We start from the raw sequence: 19,421 nt of genomic DNA, 5'->3' as shown, positions 1-19,421 counted from the left end.
GCAGACGTTACAAGTTACAACACATTATTGTGATGAAAAACCAACCAAACCGCCTAGTCTAACCGAGGCGAGGCAAGCCCTTGGGTTGGAACCAGCGGAGAAGCCAGAAATAGCCAGTTTTTTTAAGTGCGCGAGGACAATCATAGATGGCAAACTTCACCCCATTCATGCAACAGACACACAGAGCCACTAAAAACAAAAACTGAATCATTTTATTGCACAATGCAGCAAATAAACATAAACCAGCAGATAAAGTTTTAACTAACATGCTGCATCAGACAACGTTTGGGCGTCATTGCAGTTTCAGTATAATGGTTGGTTGGAACATGTCCAAAGTTTAAAACTCCAAATGTAATCCATTGTTTTCGGTGAAGTCTTTGAAATCAGTTTCTGTACAATTAAACACTACAGCGGATACGAATATCCATGAACTTTTTGTGAAATTGTGCGTTTTTGAAGTAAGGGATCAACTGAACAACAGAGAAGCCAGTCAAAACCAGTTTGCTTTTCAAATATTAACACCAGCTTAACAGCCACTGCTGTCCCCAGTTTCTCTCTAGTACACAAAATGCCTTTGCCTTGACAGGAGCCAGGAATGTAGTGCATACTCATCGTTGAGTTGACGTTTGTGTTCTATTCTGAGATGGAGTGCTCAGGGAAGTTAAGTTGCCTGAGTCCTGGTGCGCTGAGGCTGTTGATCAGGCAGAACGATTCCAGGATAAGCACTACGACTGGATTGGCAAAAGGTAAGAGCCAGTGCATTGCAAATTGTCATGGCAAATCCAGTCTTAATGAGAATTTTTTTTCATAATAATTAGATACATTTCTAGAGTACCAAATGTGCTCTCATTTAACAAGAGTGCATGTTTGCCGACTGACTTCACTTGATAAGAGTCGTTTAAATCTGAGGGATTCATATTCCATGTGAACAACGATAAATTTCCAGTTATTGTAATAACGACGCATTGTTTAAGAAACTGTCAAATCTCACAAATGCTCAGTCTGACATTTAGTCTGTGGGCACTTTACAACCTCACAAATCAATGTTAATTTTGCTATATCTGACTACATTATCATTATTATTGAAGTCATTGAAGTCAACCCTAACCATGGCATGATATGAAGCTTTGTCAATAATTACCTCTCTACTGCAGTGATTCAGTGATTTATTAACATTGCAGCCATATAATGTGTCACTTTTCCTGGACATGGGGGCAATATTGTTCTGCAGAGAGCCAGTTACATCATATTCTTCAAGGGATACTTCAGTTTTTATAAGTGTCAATAACTAGCCTGAGACAAATACATTTAACATATTTAACACATTGTTGCCTTACAGCAAGAAGCTCCCCATTAAATACCATGCACATCTGTCACTTTTTCAGTAATGTTGCTCATAGACAGTCTACGGTGCAGCTTTGGGACAGGGGTGTCAAACTCAAATGACCTGGGGGTCACTCAGCATCTTGTCTGGTCAGGAGAGACCAGTAAAATAGGGCTGCAACTAACAATTATTTTCACAATTGATTAATGGATTACTTGTTTTGTCCTTAAAAATGTCAGAAAATGTTGATTTCCAGGTTTACCAAACCTTGGAAATTATGTTCTCAAAAGTCTTGTTTTGTTCACAAACTAAAATTATTCAGTTTTAATAATTTCTTTGTAATATTGAACAAAGTAGTCAGAAAATATTCACATTTAAGAAGCTGAAAAATATGAAAAAAAAAAAAATATTTTAATTGGATTAATCGATTATTTAAAAATTGGACGATTAATTCAGTAATTGATTAATAATCGAGTAATCGTTGCAGCCATGAACTGGAAAAAAGCCAAACTTTATGAGGAGAAAAAACTGTTCGGTAAGAGTGGGCATAACGAGCTTAAAATTATATCACAACATTCCATAATTATCTCAAGAATGGTTTTCATTACAATATTTCAAAGAATTTCAAAAAGAGTCTGCTCTGATATGGAACAATAAATGTTTAGGATTATTTTTTATGCAAACATGACATAAATAACTTGATATTGAGGAGGGCCGCATGAAATTGATTGGCGCGCTGCAAGTGGCCAATGGGCTGCAAGTTTGAGAGCTCTGCTTTAAAATTGGCAAAGGTAACCAATGCTGTGCTTTTATGTGCGTGTGTGTGTGTCAGGATACCAGCAGGCTAATGTCGTCATTTTACCAAAGCACATGGCCGAAGACTTTGAAGCCTTCTGTCACAGTAATCCCGCCCCATTGCCACTCCTGTATCGCAGCCAATCAGGAGAGACCTCCTGTCTGCCTCTAGCCAGAAATGCCGACATAAGGTATTCATTTTGAGCATTCTATTCATTCATTATTCTTTAGTGAAATGCTGCCAGAAATGCTGACATAACACTTTGTGCCTTTTATTCATTCAGGATTCTTTAGTGATTCATGTCAATGTGAATGCATGTTCTTCTCAAACTTCTACTCTCTATCTGTTTCCAGGACAGACATTTCTCAGTACTGTGTGTATGAGAAGGGCGACCTGGTGAAAACAGTCTCCAGTCTGCAGAGTTACACCAAGGAACCAAGGTAATTCAATCTCAGCTGACATAGGGCGATAGGCGGGGTACACCCTGGACAGATGGTCAGTCCTTAATGGATTTTCATGTCATCATCATCAGTTCACTACATCATTTATTGTGCTGCCAGGTTTTACTTTTTCTATACTCGTTGTGTTCATTGTGAGGCTACCTTTGCTTCTTGCTGTGCTCCCATGCAGGATTGCTTCAGGACAGCAGGATGTTAATCGGAGCCATCAGTGGTCAGACATGGTATGTTTCTATCTGGGCTGCAGTTTTGGCTTCGAGGGCAGATTGAAGACCGCTGGAGTCCCTGTCAGAAACGTGGAGCAGGGCAGAAACGTCAGCATGTACAGGGTACGGTGCAAATTTCTACAAAGGTTCCGTCTGTGTGATTGCAATAATAGACAGCAGACCTCTTTCACTAAACTCAGTAACTCCAGTTCTCTCTGGCTTCAGGTCAACATGTCTGCATACATACACATACACATATCACAACATAAGGCATCAGTGGAGAGGGGAAACTCCCTTTTAACAGAAAGAAATCTCTGACAGGACCAGACTCAAAAATGTGCAGCCATCTGCCTCGACCGGTTGAGGTCAATGGAATTTCCTCCAGCAGCATAACTAAAAGATAGTTCATGTTTCCCTGAACCAGCTTGAACTATAAGCTTGAGCAAAAAGGTTTTATGTCTAACTTCAAATACAGAGAGAGTGTCTGCCTCCAGAACCGACATTGGAGAGGAGCCTGGTAACTGAAGGCTCCCAGACTCTAGGAACCACAAATAAACCTAGATTTTGGGACCAAAGTGATCAGTTAGGATGATATGGAAAAACGAGTTATTTCGGGCATGAAGGGGCCTGATCTTTAAGTGATTTGTACTCGAGGCTGAGGGTTTTAAATTGAATTCCAAACTGTATGGGGAGCCAGTGTAAAGAAGTGTTGCAGCATTTTGAATTAAGTGGATGCTTTCAACAGACTTGTTGGAACTTCCTGGTATTAATGAGTTGCCGTAATCTAATCAAGATGCAACAAAAGCATGAACTAGTTTTTCAGCATTCGTTAACGACAGGATGTTTTCTAATTTGCATAATGTTCCGCAGGTGGAAGAAGGCTGTTCAGGAAATGAGCTTTATGTGTGAATCATATGACAGGTCCTGGTCAAAAAATAACTCCAAGGTTCCTCACAGTGGAACTGGAACATCTAAAGTGACAGTGTGCTGAGAAAGGTGTAAGGCCAAGTATTATGACCTCAATTTTGTCTGAGTTTTAGAGCAGAAAGTTATAGGTCATCAAGGACTTAATGTCTCTGAGACATTCCTGGAGTTGAACAACCTGAGAAGTATAAGCACTAGCACCAAGTCATAATTAACTTGTGTGTTCACGCAGCACAGATCAGTGACACAGGCGCACCCTTGGTAAATCCCTGTGGGAATAATCCAACAATAAATGGAGTACTTTTTGCTCAGGTGTGTTTATATGGTTGGTGAAAATGAAAAAAAATATATAGGTTATAGGTTGTGCTGAAAAAAAAAGGATATAGCCTCCATATATACATTTTAACATAGTAATGGTCTGTATTCTAAGGGTTGACGTAAACAAATTGGAATGTATCAGATGAGTACGATTCATACTAGCGGGGCAGTAACACAGATCCCAAGAGTCTAAATATTATGATCAATGGTGTCAAATGCAGCACTAAGATCTAACAGGACGTTAGTAACTTAAACTAGTGCTGTAACTTTTTGATTTGTTCATCTTTTCTGTCAAATTTAGGTGTAATTTATTTACCATATCTTTGTCAAGTGATGACACAGTGTGTGTAATAATTCTGTGACTCTGGAATAATTTGGGCACCTTCAACATCCTGTGAGTTAATCATTGTGGAGACTTTCAGACAGAAAGTCATGTCGCAAAGTTGGTGAGACACGGTTTTCTTGTTATTGTTGGTCAATGCCATTTGAGCATTTAAACATCCAGGCGATTGTGTATCACACCACCACCACACCTCATTTTGCATCACAAATTTGAAAACAGACAATTCCATCCATCCATCCATTATGTACCACTTTATCCTCCCAAAAACAGACACTTTTATTTTGAAATTCTATAAAATGCTGTAACAAAAACCCTGTTGTAATATAATTGTAAGTCCATTTTTCTCACTCTTATTGAACAGTTGTGGCCCCCTGGTCATTGGAGTATGAGATCCCCACCTAAACCAAAGGGAAACTATGTCAATAGTCTTATTCTGTCCAAAGAATTTCAAAACAGTGTGAAGAAAACATTTTCTGCTGATAGAATAACTACTATGAAGGCAAAAACATAATAAAATATGAAGGCCTGAGAGCCAGGTAGGGAAAAAACTTTTATCACCATGTACTTTGATGAAGCTTAAAGGCAAGAGAGAACCATCAGTAACAGAGGACAACAGAGCTCTGTCTTCATAGTTTTTTCTTTTCTTAATTCTGATCATTACATTCATTTTACAGAAAATCCTTACAGACCAGTCTTTTTACGTTCTTGTGTGTGAAGACTGCAGTTACCTGTCGCTCTGCCGGAGTCTTCAGCTGCCCTCTGGTGGTCACTATGCGTCCTGTTCCGGCGGCTCTGCTGAACGCTGCAGTGGAGGCGACTCATCTCAGTCCACGAGCACATGGAGCACCTGTACACATAGGAGAACCAGGTACACACACACATAATCTTGTACAGCATTCATAGTGAGGAAAGGCATAGTTGTTGTATTCCCTAGTCCCTTACCCTAACCTTAACCATCACAACCAAACAACCCAACCTAAACCCAGTACTACGCCTAACACTGAAATTAAGTCTTAATCCCCCCAAAATACCTTTAAAGCTGGGAGGACCAGCCAAAATGTCCTCACTTGCTTCCTACGGTTTTATGTTTTTACACACTCGAGATAATTTGCTCTCTCATCATCCTCCTCTTCCTCACAAAACATTTCTACAAATGATTGAAGAAACCCAGCTTTGGTCTATACACATCATTTGTGGCATACAGAACCCGTCTAACTCAGATTCACTCTTAACAGCCTGTGTGTTTGTGTGTTTAGCTCTCATCGGCATACAGGACTTGTCCAAACCAGACTATGGGGAGCCAGTGGAGCTGCAGCCTGGTGACGTCCCAGTCTTCTGGGCTTGTGGAGTGACAGCAATCGAGGCAGTACTCAGCAGCAGTGAGTAATATGACTGACGAGCTATAGTCACTTCAGTATACTACACATTTAAACCACTTTATAGATCGTAGGAAGTGATCGTGCTGTCAGTTTGATCTGATCTCCCAACATCATGTTCTGTTGGTGTCTTTCAGAACCGTCATTGGCCTTCAGTCATTCACCAGGATGTATGTTCCTGACTGATGTCCCAGACTCCTCTACTTCTCTCATAACTGACAGCATTATTGGCCCAAACACTGAACTCAGTCCTGAGCTGACGCCACTCTGCTTCTTGGTATCCCACAAGCCCTTGCTGTATAGCCTGGTATCTCAGCGGGCAGCAGCAAGCATCAGACATCTGGAGATGATTATTGGAGAAGATCCAGGTACAGAATAATGATTTAATTAGAGTTGTGGCAATATTTAAGCATTGTGCTCATGTTGGTGCTAAATGGGTTATACTGTTTATTTGTATGTGCAAGCATGGATAGCCCACCTCCACCTATTGTTCTTCTTTTTCCATGTCTACACAGACATTTTCTGTGAAATATCTATCATTGCATTAGTCTACCACTGAAAACATGCTCTTTCCCCAAAATGTTTTTCACTTGAATGGCCCCCTACTGGCCAGACAAGATGCTTGCTGGCCACAGGGTCATTTGTGTTTGAGACCCCTGAAGTGTACACACTGTGGGCCTAGTATAACAGATGTGACCCCATTTATTGACGCCTCACATTCACATTAATTAATAAGGGATGACTGAACACTTAGTTATGTGCTTGGACGGAAATAATGGAGCATTGTGTGTGTTGATTAGAGTTGCGATTTAAATCTCCAGTGTGCATCTTCTGTTAACTTCTAACTAGTGCTGGGCACGTTAACGGCGTCAACGTTAATGCATGACACGCTTCCATGACGACTGTCTGGAAAAAGACGGGCATGATGTCATGTTTATGTGACTCCCGATTGTTAAAATGTTACTTTAGAGACTAATTTTTAAAGAAAAATGCACCGGAGTCCAGGCACCATTTACCAGTTAGCTCCGTTAGCTCCTTTGCGCCGTTAGGGTTACAGTCGAAATGGTGCGGTAGGTTTATTAAACAAAAAGAGCAACACTACAAATAACCAGCATACCTGTGTATTGCATACGTGTGCCTCTGTTTTTAAAGTTTAGCCTTACTCTAGAGACTCATTTTAACAATCGGGAGCCACGTAAACATGACACGCATCTTTTTCCAGTCCAGCCCTACTTCTAACCTGACTAACCCCACATCTTAGTTTTTGCAGAGCTTTCTTAAAGGACTCCAACCATTCTCTTTCAGCATTTATTTTAATATCACACACCCTCACTCATGTTTCAGAGAATCAGGGTTAACTCCTTAACCTAGAGTACTCTTTCAACATTCAGTTCACATCATCTGTATTTGAGAGAACCGCGGGCGATTGCTTAACCTTAACTTCATTGCCGTCTTTAATAATGACTTTGCTAGCGTAGCTGTAATGTAAAATGTGTATGGTAAGTGTCATCTAAAATGCATCGCTCCGTGTCTCCACAGACACAAAAACAAGGGAGTTGTGTAGAGCTGGTAGACTTAAATCAGAATAGTGTGAATTTGACATTTGACGATGGGTTGACTGCAACAGCCATTCATTTATTTAAAAGTTAAATACGAAAAACACAAGAAAATTTGCAGAATTTAAATCAGACCGTGGCATTTTTAAGTTACCGCCTCGACATGTTTGTGTTGTAAGTCAGAGTTGCACTTCACCACATCTCTTATCTTGCTTCATTGATTGGACTCGAGGTTTACTACCTCCTGATCTTGTTGAGGTCATTACCCTGAGGGTGCACACTCTTTTTGTAAACCTACAAGGTGAATTATTTATTTAGCAGAGACCAGAACAGTACAATGACTTTTGAGCCAAGGTTTTTTTTTTTTTTTTTACTTATTCTTGCAAATGCAAAAAGCTGCCGTTTGCCGTTTTCCACACAGCACTTGGTGTAAAATCGACTAAAAAAGTAATATGTTTGCATCAAGTTACTTACGAGTTGAGAAAGAGAAGGGTTTTATTTGGAAGCAACACCAAAGCCTTCAACAGTTAAACTACTTTCTGTCTCTGCCGTGTGGCTCGTTACTCACAGTGTCTATTGCTGCCAACATGCTGAACTCCATCCATCATCTACCACCATGAGGGTCGTTGGGCTGCTGGTGCCAATCCCTGCTGATATAGGGCGAAAGGCACGGACCGTTGTGATCAGGACATGCTGAACTCATGAACTTGTAATTCCTATATTACAAGTTCATGACATAATTTAACAGAAAATCTAGATTTAACAAGTTGTTAAAATGATGGGGGATTGTTCATAAAGTACTTGCCTCATGAGCATTGTAAACAACCTCATACAAGTACAGCATATTTATATACAGGTTTTTGCAGTGGCTACCAAAACAGGAGCTCGATAACAGGAGTATAATTCGACTCCCTGCTCAAAACATAACCCCTCCATTATTATTTATATTGCATTGCTTAAGGAACAAATTGAGATTCACCATAATAGATCCATGCACAAAAGCTATCCTGTAAATTGTGTAAAAGCCAGAAAATGTAAATCAAATGTATGGAAAATAATAAGCAAGTGATAAAGAGGAAGAGGAGTTCCTCACCCTTAAACTCTGCTGCGCCTTGGTGTCAGAACCGAGCTGTAAACTTTGTGTCACCAGGTCAACGAGGGATCGTACATTTAATCACTCAGGATGAACTTCTGCACTCCTGTCTGGCTCTCTCCCACTCCACCTCGGTTGCCATAACGACTGGCTTCCCCTGTTACGAGCACAGGTACCTATATTATTTCTACAGTACTGAATTGGATGCACTTACGCAAGTAAATTCACTGAGCTATTTATTATATCAGCGCACCTCGTTATTCATGCAACTATACAATTAAGATTTTTTTGGCATTAGTGATCAATAATTCCATAGCCGTTCAGGATGATGTAAATCAAGTGATCTGACAAACACTGGACAAACGTCACCCTGTGTTTTTTTTTTTTCCGATTAGCCCACATGATGAGACAGACGGCCCACCCGGAGCCATTGCCATGGCGACAATGCTGTTGTCTCTAGGGAAACGGGTGACCATAGTAACAGACAGGAGATCCCTGGAGACGAACCAGGCCCTTATTGATGAAGCTGTGAAAACAGGTCAGATAAAAGTTTTAAATAAAGTCTGTGAAACCTGCTGTGAAAAAAAAGCATTCAAATAATCTCCAGGATCCACGACCTGTCTGAGATTATTTGTTATTATCTTGTGCGTGACAGTGAATTGACTTCCAATTTTCTGCTTGTAAATGAAAAACAAAGCCTTTTTCCCCCTCACACCTCGACAATTCCATCCTCAGGTGTGCTGAAAACTGCAGTCCCTTTGGTCACCTTTGAAGAGACTGGCCCAGATGCGGCTTTGCAATTTTTGTGTCACCACGGAGACCCCAGCAAACCCAGGTTAGCTGACATGTGAAGACAAAGTTACGTCTTCTAGGTCACTAACTCTACATCAGTATAGTTCAGTGCTGTGGTTTTGAAGCAGACCCACAACCATAAAGCCCCTCATACCGAGCTCACCACCATTCCATCCAAACCACCTTAACCTCATCATCCCTGACCTCCATCAGAAATGTAGGCATCACTGTAAATACAGATGGAAACCAGCCAAAATAAATATTATTTTTTAAAATTCTTTTATTGTAATGGGGTCCCTTTTTGAGTAATGTTGTGCGGTGGCACTTCTGATGCCCCTGGTAAAACCGCAGCTGACCACTGCTAATAAAAACCCCCTTAATGGGGTCCCTTCTGACTTCTCACAAAACTCTTTAACCAACATGAGCCATGTCCTAGACTGACCTGCAAGTGGCAGTAATGAGCCCCTCACTATTGAAGCATGCTGGAGTGGAATGTGTTACAAGGGAGGGGAGGGATGCTGAAGGGTCCCAATTAACTTCTTTGCTTGGGCCTGCCAGAGTCTAGGATCGCCTCTGGTTTGAAGTCAATATCTGTAGCTAACGATGGAATTAAATGCCCACAATGGTCAACGTCCATCAGGTGCAGGCACAGGGATCATAAGTAGGGACGAGCTACTTCAATACTTGGTATCAGTATTGGTATCAGCATGAGAATGCAACAAAAGGAGAAAAAGCGGAATAGTGGAGTGTAACTATGTGTATGATTGTTAGAATTAGTTATTTTTGCACACACTAATTAGTGATGGTAAATTTGACCTCTGCATTTAACCTTATTACACACCAGTAGTGAACACACACAAGCTGGGGGCAGGAGCAGTGGGCAGCACTTATCTATGCCTGGGGAGCAATGGGGGATTGACCCGTCCTAAATGCTTCATGCGCATAATTATGTGTACTAATTATGTGTACCAGTCATTTTAAAGATATATTTTCGAAACCTAAGAATTATTATTTTCTGTGGGTGTAAAAGATATAAAATGACTATCAAACTGACTTGGGCATCAGCAGATACACACGCTTGATATATGGATGTGTGTCTGATACAAACTTAGAATCTAACCATTATTTCAAGCATAGAGCTTCAAGCATAAAATAACAACACACAAATAAAGTCAATGTAGTCCTTTTCTAAGCTTTTTGGAGTGTTATTGTTCATGTTGCTGTATTGTTTAAAACCAGGTATGACCACCTTGTGGCGATAGAGCGCAGTGGAAGAGCGGCTGACGGAAATTACTACACCATGAAGGGAGTGGAAATCAAACATCTGGTGGATCCTATCGATAACCTGTTTATTGCTGCCAAGGATTTACCTGGAATTACCACCACGGGTCAGCACATCTCCTTATCCGTTTTACTGTTTTTTTAAGTACTGTAATTTAGTCTAGAATATGTTCCTCATAGAAAGCTTTCTTTATCCTGAGATACATTTATGTGTTCAATAAAGTTTATTAAATGTACTTACGATGGGGCCTGAGAGGACACGAGTGAGGTATATGGCAGTAAAATTACAGAATGTGTACACTTTTCTCGCAAGAGGAGCTTCAGTAATGCTGTACTTGGATATATAAATCGCTTTTTGTTAATATTTTTGGAATATAGACTCGTATACAGTAGCTGAGCGGATGGTCTTGTCTCTGTAGGAATCGGTGATGGCGGTAATGAGTTGGGGATGGGTAAAGTGAAGGAGAAGGTGAAGAGCATGATACCTAATGGGAGCATCATCGCCTGTGACGTTCCTGCTGACTATGCCATCTTTGCAGGTATGGAGACACTGCTGAATACACAGTTAATGCCGTTACATGTGTAATAATATTAGAGGTGGTTAAAATGCAGGATTTCTCTCTTTAATCACACCATAGATGACAAAGTGCATGAAGTCTATGTATTGAACGTGGATGGGGAATCTCTTAACGTAGCTTTCTCCACCGTTATCTCACTGTAAACTCTCTCTTTTCAGATAATTTCAACCTAAGTTTTCATACGAGGACATTAAACTGATATTTTTACCCACCCCTAGTATATATATTGGTATTAGTAAATTTTGCTGTACGAAAACACATTTTGCCTCGCAATTGTAGTCGCCCAGTGCCAACATCCCTGTGCCTCTCTCGTACAGGTGTGAGTAATTGGGGTGGATATGCTGTGGCCTGTGGGCTCTACCTACTCTACACCTGCCCGTCACACCAGAGGTACCTGAGGAGAGGACTGGGCGAGGAACTCACAACATCCCAAGAACAACTGCAGGACTGGACTGCTCAAGTGCCATCTGTGAACAAGGTGACACACACAGCAAATTATTCTGATTATCCTTTTAATAACCATTTTTTTTTCTTTATTTAATTTGTCATTTCTTCATAATTCATCATCGCAATTCATAGACCATTCCACAGAGAAAGTATCTGAACCTATGAATTACAACATGGTAATAAACTACAGTCACTATGTGTTGGTTTACTGGGTTTTTTTGGGTTTTTTTTCCTCAGTCCATTTGCCTTTTTGGATTGATTGATTAAATGTTTGCTTTCACCATTGCATAACAACAAATGTTCCTGGTTGACTTAACTCGACTAATACAGGAAATAAATAGAGATTCGGATTGTGATCCAAATCTGCGTCAAATCTGAACTGTTCGACGAAAGCCGATTTTCTTCCTTGTGATTACTGCATTATTTCTTGTAAAATTCACAAAAATAGCCCCTCACAATGTAATACTGTAGAAAGGTTAATGGATTGTTTGTTTACCTATACCCTGACAGGCAGAGAATCTAAACTAGGGCTGCAAGTAATGATTATTTACTTCTTCTTGTTTGGTCCGTAAAATGTCAGAAAATGCAAAAAAAAAAAAAAAAATGCAGATGAGTGTTTCTCAAACCTGGAAACGACGATGTTCTTGAATGTCTTGTGTTGTCCACAAAAGGAGCTGAAGCTGAAAAATAAGAGAAATTTAATCACTGAAAAACACTATAATTGATGAACAAAATAGTTGACGATTCAATTTGTCTAAACTAAACTAAGCACAGAAAACAGCTCATCATGCATCAATCATCAAAAAACATGGCTGCAGCTTTAGACATAACTAAACAGCTTGAATATAAAGCAAATATATGTTTGTGTGTGTAAAATTCTCTCTCTCTCTGTCCCTCAGGAGGAATCCTTCCTCTCCACTCTGATGCAATTTGGAATACGGTGCGGTATATCTGGTCACTTGGCGATGAAGGTGGACGGTTTGACATTTCACCCCACACACTCCAACATCATCACCAGACTACGAGAAGTGACGCTGTAGGCTTCAACTTTTTAAAATAAAAAAAGAAGAAAGAAAACGAGCCATAGAACACTGTGTATGTTGAGAATCTAAAAATATTAATATATACTATAGTTATTAGTTGATATGAATCACTTTGAAAACTCAAACCCTGGGAGTGAGAATGCTCATTTGGGTCAGCTCTTCAGATCAGTTTCTGAAAGGAAGTGGGAAAGAAACGAGATTCCTGGCTCTGTGATGATGTTCAAACAGAGGCAGAATAACAACAAAATCACAAAAATGGGTGGAAAAAAATGATATTACCACCCCAAATTTAATATATTTGTATGTTATAAAACACATTTTGAAAGTCAATGATGGCTCTACAGAACCTCAATCTTTCAACTCAAACGCACACACCCCCATCCCCTGAACTGAATAGTTTAAACCAACAACCAGAACCGGGAAATTTCACAACATTCAGGCTTGCGACAGTGACAGTGATGATGTCTAATAGTACATACAGTCTGTTATTCTGCAAGGTTAGAGCTAAAGTGTTTGATTTGGCGCAGTCTGATCCTGCACGAAAGATTAAATACAGGTGACTTGAACGATGCCCCGTTCACATGACGACGCAAACCGATAGAAAGTTTGGAAGACATGCTCAAATGGTGCTCGAATTGTAAAGTGGTGAGAACACAGTTGCTAGGCAACGACAGCACCACTTATCAGCCTGCAATGTTAAAGTAATGCGAGGAATGAAGACAGAAAATAGCCACTTGGTAAACTTCTCTGACCTAAACTATCATGGAAACCTCCAGACTATAGCCAGGCTCATGTAGGTGACATCAACAGATATACTGATTTATAAAACACAACAGGAACCGTCAAATGTGTCACAAATATACATAAAGTAAATATTTCACAAGTTAAAACCAAGGATTGATGTCCAGCACACTCCACTGTTTTGTTTTGTTTCAGCAGTGATATTTGTCCAAAATGTGACCCCAGTTTAATAATATGACTTCCTGCTGGACGGCAGCAGCAACCAGGAGCAGATAAAACTGCCAAGATTAACACACAAACACACACACGCACAGTCTGGTTTCTATACTTGAATGGACATTAAACTAACTTGCATTCATTTGCTGGAGACTTACTCTGGCCTAAAGCACAACCACAATTCAGATCTAAACCCCCAAAACTTAAAAGATCATCACATTCATTCTTGGCAGTGTTTCTGCCAGGGTCCTCAAGGGGTAACAAATACAAATACACACACACACACACACACACACACACACACACTAATCAACTTGGTACCCCCAGAGGAAGGATGCAGTTGCTAAAACAAATAAATCAACAGACAATAGCAAACAAAAGGAAAAAACATTCCTTTTCATTTGCAGCTCCTGGTTCACCTCGACATCCAGCCAACCATAATATCTCTCTGCCCAAATCTGAAATACAGAGACAGAACAGTTGTTAAAGAAGCAGATTCTCTCTCATATCAAAAAGTAAGAATATCAACACCTCGTATAGAACTGGAAAGAAAAATGTTTCCTTTGCGTAAACTGGATTTTGCACGAAAAAAACACTTTTAAATTGTCAGGTTTTGAGAGTTGCTGTAAATGTAATTCACGTGTAGCTCAAGACGTCATGGGGGCCCTAAGCAAAATGTGACTTTGGGGCCATGACATGATGCTTCTGGGGGATTTCTGTACACTTGTAACTCAGTTGCTGTGTTGCATGTTGTAACCCATATATTGGCTTTAATCTTTAATTCTAAATAAAATCAATAAAACGCAGAAGAATGGTTTTGTGTTGATTTTCATTTATTCATATTCAAAGTGGCACAACATCAAGAGATCAATGTGGTGCCAGCCGACTAAAAAGTAGGAGGAGAAAAATAGTTTTACTAAAACATTTCACTAGAATCATTATGTTATTTCCATTCGCCCTGTTCTTATGAATATTTTGAACGACATTTTTCAGATTTAGCAAAACGCCTTTTTATTTTTGGCGGTCAAAAGTCATTGTGTTGTGAATGTGTGTGTGTGTGTGTTTTTTTTGGAAAGCCTTGAGAGAATCCTTTCAAATTTCACACATCTTCAGCATTACAGTCCTTTTAAGTCATCCTGTGCACGTTATACACGCGTGTAGACTGAACCTGTGGCGGAGATCCTATGTTGATTTTATTATTTGATTCTTGCCACACAAGCAGAATGCATTATTCCCTCTGCACGTTAAAGTTCTGTATGGATTGCAGTGTTTATCTGGTGCTGGAAGAACAATAAGGTTTGCACTCATTAAAATTAATGGTGTGGAAAACCTGAAGAAAAACACATTGCATTTACTTTGTAGCTTGGTGCAGATGCTTTGCTTTTCGTTTTTCTGGGGGGGATAAAAACGTGTATTTAGAAGGAATTTATGGTTATTGGTGATATACAATTGACTTAAAAACAAACTAAAAATTAGCACAGATAACTTTCCTTCACTGTAAAACTTTGTGTGATAGTGATACTTGTGTAAAAAGTACAAGTATCTTGCCAGAAAATGACTTTAATGGAAGTTGAAGTCACTTTTTTGCAATATTGCTTGAGTAAAGGTTTGAAAGTATGTGACATTTACTGTACTTAAGTATCCAGGACCAAGGACTGGTCCTCACATATTTCCAGCACTTTTTCAGGACCAAGATTTTGGTTTTAGGTTAGGGTTTGGCATATGGTTGTGATGGTTAAGGTTAGTTTAAGGGGTTAGGTAATGCATTATGTTTTTAAGGAAAGTCCTCATTATGAATGCTGCACAAACGTGTGTGTGTTTATTAATGACAACTTTTAAAGCACGCTGTAAACTTTCCCCCCTAAAAATACATATCTGATTTCCTCTTACCTTATGAGCCAGGCTGTGAATTGAGGTCTTCGTCCAAAAGCCCTCTGAACATCCCCCAATCCAGGTTGAGGACCAAGGGTCACCAGGCCTCTTCAGTCTGGGGCTCCCACTCTTTGGAACAACCTGCCTCAGGAGATCAGACTGAAAAGCTCAATAATTTTAAAATCATATTTTGACAAGCATGCTTTTTCTGGGTTTGCTCCTGTAATTTATGGATTTGCGTTTTTTTGAATTATTCCATAGTGTATGTTGTCTTAAAAGGTACAGTGTGGAGGATCTATCACCTCATTCGTTCCATGTGCGAGAACATATTTTGGCCTTCAGTTGGCGTCAAAACTCAAAAGATATTTCGCTTGTCGATTAAAAACAGGGTAATTCAAAATGAATGATGTGAATATTGAATATGAAGGGCTTGTTCTACGGAAGAGAAAACTCTTACACACAAGATATGTGTAAATACGTATATAACCTATCATTTCAAGCAGGATGATGTAAAAACGAGGGTGGGGTTGAAGCAGTAAAAGCCACATCCTATACACACAGCACAGAGCAGTGATCAACATCTACTAGACACATTTATATTCTAACAGAGGAGGACATGTGGGCAGAAAAGATGTCGGCGGTCCTTCTGCAAAACTTCCTGCTGTTGACACCAAGGGTGTCAAAGAGAGAAGGCTCAGGTCGCACTGAAACCACAGTCATTATGCAGAGTCAAAAACATATACAAACACACAGCCTTCATCGTGAGGACCCTCATACATTCTAACCCTAAAACTAGGTCTTAACCCCCAAAAAGTTATTAAACCCTTAGAACACATGGCATTATGGCAGCTTTTGTCCATTACTATGTTTAAACATACAGACGCTATAAGAATGTGCAAAAAGCACTCAAAATGTTTAGTATATGAATTTCTGAAATTTGGAAAATAGGTCACAGTTCGTTTAGCTAATTTTTATGAACAAAACGGTCTATTTTTTATTTAATTCTGCACAATTATTGCTACTTTATATCACTATTAACTTTGATGAAAGAAAATTGCATTTTTTAAAGCCAGAGTATGTGACCTATAAAGACCCAGGATGTCCATATAAGGAGTTGTGTATTATTATATAAGGAGTTGTGCTCGGTGCCTCAGGTCAGCTGACCAGCTGCTCCTGGAGGTACCGAGGTCTAAACGGAAGCTCAGAGGGGAAAGAGCTTTCTCCATTGCCGGTCCCAAACTTTGGAACGCCCTTCCGCTTCATATTAGACAGGCCCCCTCACTGTCCATTTTTAAAACTCATCTTAAAACACATTTTTATTCTTCTGCGTTCAACTCAGCATGAGACTCTGCACTTGTTTTAGTGTTTTATTATTTAAACATTGTTACTGTTTTATAGTTTTATTGTTTTTATTTTGTCTCCAATGTTTTATGTGCCATGTTTTATTTATTGTACTGTTAAGCACTTTGTACCAGCTATAGCTGCCTAAAGCACTCTATAAATAAAGTTGAGTTGAGTTGAGTTGAGTATTATTCCCACGTCAATTTACCATGGGTGCACCTGCGGCACAGTTCCGTGCCACTTTGAGCACTAAGAGCTAAAGTTGTGACGAGACAACATGTCCTCACTTTCCGAAAATGTCCTCACATAATGTCCTTATGGTTTATTTTTTGGTCCACACGCAAAGCAACCACAATTAAAAACAGAAGCAGTATTTTTTTGTATTCAGTCTCATTTATAAAAAAATATCTTTATCACATTCACAACTGAAGATGTCATTTGAACATTTATCATGATAAACGTCACGTTATATAGTGATCAGACAACTCAAGCTTTAACAATAATGATACATTATTGAACAACTTCGATGCAAAATAGTTTAAAACAAAACAAATGACCACAACAATACTGCGCCACTCATTTGCATGCAACTGGCGACATGTTAACACTGGACGTGGTCATTCGAACCAATGCACAGAACAGGGAAAGAGCCAGGAGAGCAGAGAAGACAGAGTGTCACACTGCTGCTGCGTTCACTGACATCATGTCAATTTAAAGTACAATACGTACAAAACACTATCACTTTTAAAGAAATGACAAACACGAAGAATAAATAGTATTTTTTATCAAAAGAAATGTTAAGTACTGCTGATTAACAGTAGTCTGATTTAGAGGCGCAATTATGATTATAATTTAAAGGTGCCATATGTAAGAATGTGGCCAAAAACGGTTACTACATTCAAATTCAAAATACAGAGGGTATCAAAATACCTTTTAGGTTTCGTTTTCTGACATAACTGGCAACCCGTGGTTGCTCGGCAGCTGAAGCTCTACTGACTGCAATGATTGGTAGACGACGGTAAGTGGCGCCACATGCCAAAACATAAACAGGATTTGCAGTCTGCAAAATATTTTTTTTAATGCAAATATTTTGTCTGTACTGTTGTTGTTGGTGAGTTCAGTTTGTTATATGAACATTATTCCTGAGTCTCTGTGACATATTAGGAGGATTTTATGCCCAGTTGCTTTAGATTTATTACACAATGCACCTTTAAGTATAAAGCCACAATTACCTCCATTATGTTTGCTATAACAGCACAGCTGCAGCAAAGTGTTTACCCTCTTTTGTCTTTGGTTTACTGTGTCAAAGGTCATGCTGTTAGATGTGTTCTAGTACTGCATGCTCTGTGCGGTTACACAATCATTCTAACCCAGTGAGACAAAGTAAATCTTACAGTTTTTCGCCGGGTTGTGTGCAAGTACACATTAATCATTACAAAACCATGATAAATCACATATTTTCCAGAGTATCCGTCATTGTAAACTGGTCCCCGGGGGGACAGAGAACACTTTTTGGCAAAGGCGTTTCCCTCTCCTTTACTTCATCTGACACATAAAACACCATGGAGGATGTTTCTAGCATTGCTTGTAATATATTTGGAGAGAACAAAACCTATGATTTGTGGTGAATGGCCACTAAAAAACATTCAGGGAATTGACATTGCAGCAAGCAAGTTTAAAAAAGTAAACAGAGAAATTCATGAAGTACATGAAATAGGTTTATAGATGCAGTTTGATAGTTAAAGGGTCATTTCTGTTCCTCTTTCTTTGAGCAGAAACAATTTAATTCATCATTAAAATCACTTTTAAAATCAATACTTTGTTTAAGATTTTTATTTTTTGGTAAGTAGCTGTGTTATAAGCAGGATAAAGTGCAGTGAGGAGCTAACCGATATGAAAATAAATCACGTTTGTTTCCTTATGAGCTGAAAATCTGCTCTCTTTCTCTCCTAAGCCCTTATGGGGGCACTTCATTTGACTTAAAGGGGTCATATTATACCCTATTTCTACAAGTTAACCTAGTTCCTTGGTGTCCTAATGAACATGTTCATGCTTTGGTCAAAATACTTTAAGGATGAAGCACCACAGCAGTTCAATCACCCTGCCAAAACAGCCCTGTTCAGAAGTATCTCTTTAGGTCCACCTTAAAGGTCCACCTTAAAAAAAGTAAAACGAAAATTAAGGGATGGGAAATTACCACAGAGGCTTCTGTGAGCTAACAACAGTTAGCATTTGGAAAAGTGATCATTTGCAGGTTCTAGCAGGCACATTGCCGTCACATATAACATGTATCCACTGGACAGATAAATCCTCTGAGGCTGGAAGTTTGTGTAGAACTCTGTGCTGCACTGTGGAGCCAAGAATAGAACGTTTCACAGACTTCAGGTTTTCGGATACCGTTGCCCTCACCAGCACCCTCACGTGTTTTATGGACAAAGCGGAGCTCCGCGAGACAACAAATCCAAGAATTTAGCGCATTGTGGGGTCCCAATGAGTGCGGAAGTCAACATTGTGTGTTTTATCTCCCGTACTTAGACTGAGACGGACCACAAAAATATGAGCGAGTCATCTTTCTTCACATTTTTCTGACTGATAGGGCCTCCAGAGTCCCAAATATAAGGATTTAAATGATTAAAAAGTTGTTTTTGCATAATATGTCCCTTTAAATTTAAAACTGTTCAGATAACTAAAGGCAAACTTTATAGACATAATATTG

General features: G+C 39.5%; 1 protein-coding gene across 1 annotated transcript in view; it reads left to right on the top strand.

Annotated features, from left to right (window-relative positions):
• Positions 1–12,532, top strand: part of dglucy (D-glutamate cyclase) — a gene marked incomplete at its 3' end in the record, with an annotated part of 15,979 nt that extends 3,447 nt beyond the window's left edge. The window contains exons 4-17 of the mRNA XM_083907639.1: positions 644–746; positions 2,157–2,310; positions 2,474–2,560; positions 2,751–2,907; positions 5,087–5,237; positions 5,626–5,748; positions 5,883–6,113; positions 8,452–8,566; positions 8,790–8,932; positions 9,130–9,229; positions 10,426–10,574; positions 10,887–11,006; positions 11,363–11,523; positions 12,392–12,532. Of these exons, the coding sequence (XP_083763765.1) occupies positions 644–746; positions 2,157–2,310; positions 2,474–2,560; positions 2,751–2,907; positions 5,087–5,237; positions 5,626–5,748; positions 5,883–6,113; positions 8,452–8,566; positions 8,790–8,932; positions 9,130–9,229; positions 10,426–10,574; positions 10,887–11,006; positions 11,363–11,523; positions 12,392–12,532 (1,935 nt within the window). The remainder of the gene's footprint in view (positions 1–643; positions 747–2,156; positions 2,311–2,473; positions 2,561–2,750; positions 2,908–5,086; positions 5,238–5,625; positions 5,749–5,882; positions 6,114–8,451; positions 8,567–8,789; positions 8,933–9,129; positions 9,230–10,425; positions 10,575–10,886; positions 11,007–11,362; positions 11,524–12,391) is intronic.
• Between the last annotated feature and the right edge of the window lie 6,889 nt (positions 12,533–19,421).

This window comes from Microchirus variegatus (assembly GCF_963457635.1).
Source record: "Microchirus variegatus genome assembly, chromosome: 21".
In the NCBI taxonomy this organism is placed as follows: domain Eukaryota; kingdom Metazoa; phylum Chordata; class Actinopteri; order Pleuronectiformes; family Soleidae; genus Microchirus; species Microchirus variegatus.
This window is presented reverse-complemented; position numbering and strand designations above follow the sequence as displayed.